At 59.2% G+C, this 5,713-nt stretch overlaps 1 protein-coding gene across 3 annotated transcripts; it reads left to right on the plus strand.

Moving 5' to 3' along the window:
* The first annotated feature begins 206 nt into the window (after positions 1–206).
* On the plus strand, positions 207–3,913 carry AURKAIP1 (aurora kinase A interacting protein 1). Of its 3 annotated transcripts, XM_043999268.1 has the most exons (5): positions 380–493; positions 724–757; positions 2,371–2,462; positions 2,938–3,401; positions 3,758–3,913. In XM_043999268.1, exons 3-5 carry the CDS (start codon positions 2,411–2,413, stop codon positions 3,857–3,859), a joined length of 618 nt encoding a protein of 205 aa, XP_043855203.1. In that variant the 5' UTR covers positions 380–493; positions 724–757; positions 2,371–2,410; the 3' UTR covers positions 3,860–3,913. The 3 variants fall into 3 exon arrangements, with proteins under 3 accessions (XP_043855205.1, XP_043855203.1, XP_043855204.1); XM_043999270.1 differs by lacking the exon at positions 724–757 and having other exon boundaries at positions 207–493; XM_043999269.1 differs by lacking the exon at positions 724–757 and having other exon boundaries at positions 465–577.
* Positions 3,914–5,713: the final 1,800 nt, after the last annotated feature.

Raw genomic sequence — 5,713 nt, forward strand, 5'->3', positions numbered from 1 at the left:
AGGGCGCTGTGCTGGGACTCCTGGCCGGCCTCTGGGTATCAGCATGGTGTTTCTCCAGCCCTGGCCGCGGGGTGGCGCTGGGCGGAGGCTCGCGGAAGGCGTCTTGGAGCTCCGCGTGGTGTTTCTTCGGGCCCGGCCGCGGGGGGGCGCTGTAAGGCCTTGGGTCCTCGCTGGTCTCCAGGCCTGGCAGCGCGGGGTGGCGCTGTGCTGGGACTCCGGACCAGCCTCAGGAATATCCGCATGGTGTTTCACACTCCAGCCGTGGCCTGAGGGGAGCTTGGAAGGCCTCTGGTCCTCGCTGGTTTCCAGGCCCGGCCGCGCAGGGCGCTGCGGGGCCTCTGTTCTGGGTTTCTCCCGATCTGGCCGCGCGGGGGCGCTGCGCCACCGGTGCGGCTCACGGGAACGTTCGCGCGGCGGAACCTTTGGGCCGCAGCTTCGCACGAGTCTATTTCACCGAGGAACCCGGAAGTGCCTTGAACGAGGCGGCAGGATGGTCAGTTTGGGGAGAATGTCCCACAGTCTGAGGCCAGCGGGGTTTTTGGGAGGGGGAGTCGCAACCCCGAGGCGGGGGCTGGAGGTGGGAAAGGCGGGTTTGATAAAGAGAGAGGGGCGGCCTGCGGCGGGGGTGGGGGGCCGTAGGGCCCGGGCGGCGTCGCTTTGGAGGGGTCCCCTCACTCCTCCCTTCCCCCGGCCCCCTCCCTTCCTCTTCTCCTCCTTCTTTAGCCTGCCCGGATTTAGGTGGGGCAGAAGAAAAAGGGTGAGGATCCCCCTCCCCCTCCCCCCGGGTCCAGGCAGCCTTCCTGGAGGAGGTGGCCTTGTGCCCCCCCTCCCCCCGCCCAAGGGAAAGCCAGGGGAGATTTCACCCTCGAGGAGGAGCGCTGGAAAGCTGCTGGGGGCATCGGGCCCTGGCCCCCCGCTGGGGCAGGCACAGTCTGGACCCTGCCTCCTGGGGAGGGGGAGGGGGGAGGGACTGACCCAGGAAGCGCCCCTCCCCCAACCTGGGCTCCAGGCCTGGACCTGGACTAAAGGGGCCCGGGAAGGGGGAAAGGGGAGATCCTCCTCCTCATTCTTCATGTTTGAAGCCTTGGGGTGGGGGCTGTAAGGAGCTGGACAGACTTAGTCCTTGTCCCGTGAGAATCATTGTAATAGCTAAAGCACCGGCCCCGTGTGCTAAGCCCTGTCCTCATAACAAGCCTGGGAGGGAGGTGCTATGATTGAGGGAACTGAGACGGACCGAGATGTAGTGACCTGTCTGGGGCTGGATTTGAACTCGGGTCTTCTGACTCTGTACCCTTAGCACTCTTTGAGAATAGGTTGGAGGGAGGGGAGGCTAGGTGGTGCCATGGATAGAGCGCCGGCCCTGGACACTAGCTGTGTGACCCTGGGCAAATCACTTAACCCCAGTTGCCTCACCAAACCCCCCAAAAAAAGAATAGGTTGGAGGCACTGGGGATCTCGAACTTGGGTAGGAGAAGACTCAGAGGAAGCTTAGCCTTGTTCTGCCAGAACCCAAAGCTGTGGGTAGAAGTTGAGAAGGGTCAGAGGGAGGGTGGAGGTCAGTGAGAAGCAAGGACAGCTGACCCCTTCCTCTCCTCCCAGGGACCCTGGAGGTTTCAGGCAGAGGCTGAATGAGCCCCTGGCAGGGGATGAGATCCTCTGGGGAATGGGTCCGACTGAGGCCAGGTCCCTTCCAACTTTATCATTCTGTGAGGACTCTATTGCTGTGGCCCTGAGCATTTTCCCTCTTCTGGCCTCTTCCCCTGCTGGACAGCCCAACTCTAGGAGAGTTTGGGACCAGGAAAGAGGCCGGGATGTCAGGTCCCTGGGCCGAGATTGATTCCCGGCTCTCCCATGCCTTGCTGACTGTGTGACCCTGGGCAAGGCTCTGCTCCACCGTGGGCCTCGGTTTGCTCATCTACAAAATGATGAATCCAGCTCCAGATGTGTGTTGGCAGGAACTGAGATTAGAGCCGGAAGGAGCCTCCGGGGTCATCCAGCCTGACCCTTCACTTCACAGAGGCTCCGAGACTTTAGCTGACCCAGGTACAAGGTCATCTAGGGAGTAAGTGTTGGGCAGGATGTGAACCCAGGCCCCCTGGCTCTGCCTGCAATCTTGTCCTTGCAGGAAGTATTCTTGCTTCCGGGTCAGTGATGAGCTGCCTCAGGAGCCCCTGGTACCTCCCCAGAGCTCTTAGGGTTTGTGGATAGAATGTTTGTACCTTGTTCCCCACTATCCCAGAGGTCTTTGAGATTAGGGTGCGCCTCTTATCTGTCTGACCCGACACCCCACCCTCCACACCCCCTGCTCTGTGCAGTCGCCTCAGGGCCCCCGGGAAAGGTTTGGTGAACGAATGAAGGCTTGTTTTTCAGTCTTCCTGAGCCTTGCCCTCAAAGGACAGACCCAGACACCATGTTTCTGGCTCGTGTGACCTCTCAGCTAACTCGGGCGGTGCCCTGGGCAGGTAAGAGTCGGTTTTGTGGGTGGGCTCAGGCTGCCCCTGGACTGGCTCGGTGGCCCCACGAGATGGTGTCGTCGGTGACGCCCCTGCCTCCCGGGTGTGTGCACCAGCTGCCCCTTTTCAGGCCAGCGAGAGGCCTTCTGGTCAGCTTGGATGACCGGTGGGTGGAGGGAGGCAGGAGAGGGCTGCGATTCTTGTTCACTGTTGCTGTGGGTTGTCCTCGGGGCCATCTCTCAGGAGGCTTCACTCTGCCTTGTGTGCTCACTTGGGAGGAGGCCAAGTAGTCTGCCAGCCCTGACCTCCCCGCTCCCCACAGTTATCTCCCCTTCCAGTCGGGGCCTGGAGCCTCAGCACAGTCTGCCTGTTGTGAGGTCACCCAGCAGTGGGCAGAGCCCCTGGACAGTCAGTTGACCCCAGGAAGCTTTGGGAAAGGTGCCCAGGGTCCCCCGGATTGTCAGCAGGCTCTCCTTCCTTGCAGGCCGATGTTTGTCACGGCCGGGTCCTGCGGCGTCCCCTCGAGTCTTTGTAGCCCAGCGGGGCTGTTACAGCACCTGGCCCTGGGGCAGGAATGGGCCAGCCCCCCAGGCCCAGGTCCGGACAGATCCCGAGATGGAGGAGATGCTGGTTCCCAGGAGGATGTCCATCAGCCCCCTGGAGAGCTGGCTCACCGTTCGGTACCTGCTCCCTAAGCCCGAGGCTGCTGTCCCTGCCCCCAGACCTGGGGTAGTGAGCCTGGCCTTGCTCTATGACTGTCCCCCAAGTGAGGCCCGGAACGGGGAGGAGCTGGGGGAAGGAGGCGCCCGGGGGGCCCCCACAATGCACTGCAAGAACGTGCTGAAGATCCGCCGCCGAAAGATGAACCACCACAAATATCGCAAGCTGGTGAAGAGGACCCGGTTCTTGAGGCGCAAGGTCCGAGAAGGGAGAAGGAAACGGAAGCAGGTGAGCCCCGGAGCCTCTCGCTAGGCCTCATCCTCTGGGACGGCACCGAGACGTGCCGGGCACGCAGTGGAGAAAGCCGGCTCTGAGCGTCCCCAGCCTTGTGTTCTGGGCCTTGGGCCCTCTGAGGCCCTGCTGTTCAGGGCTCCCTGGCCCCGGCTGCCTCTCCTGGTGATGCCTCTGGAGGTTGGGCTTTCCACTCCTGCATTGGTGTCCCCCATCACAGTGAGGAGCAGCTACTCGCGGGGGAGCCTGTCTGCAGCCGCCTGCGGGCTGCAGGAGGTATTGCGTGGACTTGGTGGGCATGTGCCGCAGCTTTGCCCTCAGTCACCCTTCTCCTCTCTCTCTGCCCCTCACAGATGAGGTTTGAGAAGGACCTGAAGCGGATGTGGAAGAGAGCAGGCTTGAAGCAGGCCCCTGAGGGCTGGCAGCCCCCCAAGATCTATGTGAAGAGCACTTGAGCCCCTCCCAAGTGCCTCCTGCTGCAGCATTTTAATAAAAACAGTGCCCCCACACCCACGCCTCCTCCCAGTGCCTTCATCCTTCCTTCCTCCCTGGGACAGTGAGGCCGGGAAAGCTTCTAGGATATGGGCGGGCTGGGGGTTGTGATGAGACCCGGGGATTCTGGGTCATGGAGCTCAGTGGTCCCTGCTGTGTCCCTGGAGGGACCGGAGAGGCAGCCCTGCCCCCACCGAGTCCGGGGGGTCTTAGGGAGGAGGGGGACGGAGCAGTTGTAGCAGTAGGCTGGTGGCCATTCACATTCCGAGTCACTTCTACCCCTTGTTGGGAGAGGATTGGGGATGAGTGCCGGGGTTTGGGGCTCATCAGTCTGGGAAACTCCGGGTGTGGTGCAGACACCTCCTCATTGGTCTTCCCTCCCGCACCCAATGAGAAGGCAAGAAGTCCAGTACCCACTACATGTGTGTATATACAGACAGAGTCATGTGAGACGTATTGCTGCATTAGCCATGGAGAACTTGCAGTCTCAGAAGTTGCCTGGGACACTAAGCACGGCCTTCCAAGGCCTTGCACCCTAGTAATGTCAGACTCGAATAGAAATGGGGACTGCTGCCCCACACATAGGGGTCCCTGAGGGCTGCGTGGTGGCTTGGCTTTACCATGCCGCATTATCTACATTTTATCGTGTTTTTCTTATGTTAAATATTCCCCAATAACACGAATCTGGATCAGCCCGTCTGTGGTGTCGGGGGCCACAGTTTGACACCTGATCTACTGGGACCTCATCGTTCTATGGGGGAGCTAGGACTCATAAAGTCAGAACTTGAGGGCTGACAAGCATCTCCACAGCTATTAGTCCAATCTGCACCCCAAAGGGATCTTCATTGACCTCCCCGTCAAGTGGGCCTCCTGTGTTCGCTTAGTGACCATCCAGGAGGAAGTGCCAGGGCCGCCCATTCCACTTTTGGATGCTCCTTATTCAAAATTAGGAGCTTTTTTTCTGACATCAAATTTAGATTTCCCTCTGATCTCCCCAGTCTTTCCAATCTAAACTTCGTTTCCTTCAAGTAAACCTCCTGTGACATCAACTCGGGGTCCTCCAGACGCTTGGACTCCTCAGTGCCCTTAAATTCTCCCAACAGTCCTAGTGACAAACTCCTAAGGCCAAGGCCTGGATGGTTTTCTCCACCAGAGCTGCCTCTAAGCAGGATGCAGTCCCGTTCCTCAGATTCCTCAGCCCCCTTGGCCTGTTTGGGAGACCCTGAGGCTGGAGTGTGGTGTTTGAACAAAGGTGTCACCCCTTACCTCTAATTGGGGATGCCCAGCTTTTTTCTGATGAGCAGAGACCAATGACCTGAACACAAGTCCCCTAACTCCAGGTCCTTTTGTCCGACTGTGTCATGGCATGATAGGACAGACAGGTGGTGCCATGGTAGACAGAACACCAGGGCTGGGGTCAGGAAGACCCGAGTTCAAATCTTGCGCCAGGTACTCCTTGCTGTGTGACCCTGGGCAAGTCACTTCACCCTGTTTGCTTCAGCTTTCTCATCTGTCAAATGAGCTGGAGAAGGGGATGGCCAACCAGTCCAGGATCTTTGCCAAGGCAACCCCAAGTGGGGCCGAGAAGTAGGCCGTGACTGAGCCACAAAAATCTCAGCATGAGTAGGCGTACAGATGTCTCCTGCTGGTTGTTCTTGTTTCTACTGACTGCTCTGGTGATAAGCAGTAAGTGACCACCTCCAGTATACTGGGAAAAGACCTTCATATTTATATGCCTTCCAACCTGATCAGTCAATTAACCATCAATCAATCAGCATTGTTAAGTACCTTACAGGCACAGAGTCCTTGATCTCAAG

The sequence above is a fragment of the Dromiciops gliroides genome, chromosome 3, assembly GCF_019393635.1.
Source record: "Dromiciops gliroides isolate mDroGli1 chromosome 3, mDroGli1.pri, whole genome shotgun sequence".
Classification (NCBI taxonomy): domain Eukaryota; kingdom Metazoa; phylum Chordata; class Mammalia; order Microbiotheria; family Microbiotheriidae; genus Dromiciops; species Dromiciops gliroides.

What these genes read in the sequence shown, in the direction of transcription:
- AURKAIP1 (XM_043999270.1), top strand. Translation starts at nt 2,411, where the DNA reads ATGTTTCTGGCTCGTGTGACCTCTCAGCTAACTCGGGCGGTGCCCTGG. An exon ending in TCGGGCGGTGCCCTGGGCAG is followed by an intron (nt 2,463 to 2,937) that starts GTAAGAGTCGGT and finishes CCTTCCTTGCAG; the next exon opens with GCCGATGTTTGTCACGGCCG. An exon ending in GGAGAAGGAAACGGAAGCAG is followed by an intron (nt 3,402 to 3,757) that starts GTGAGCCCCGGA and finishes TGCCCCTCACAG; the next exon opens with ATGAGGTTTGAGAAGGACCT.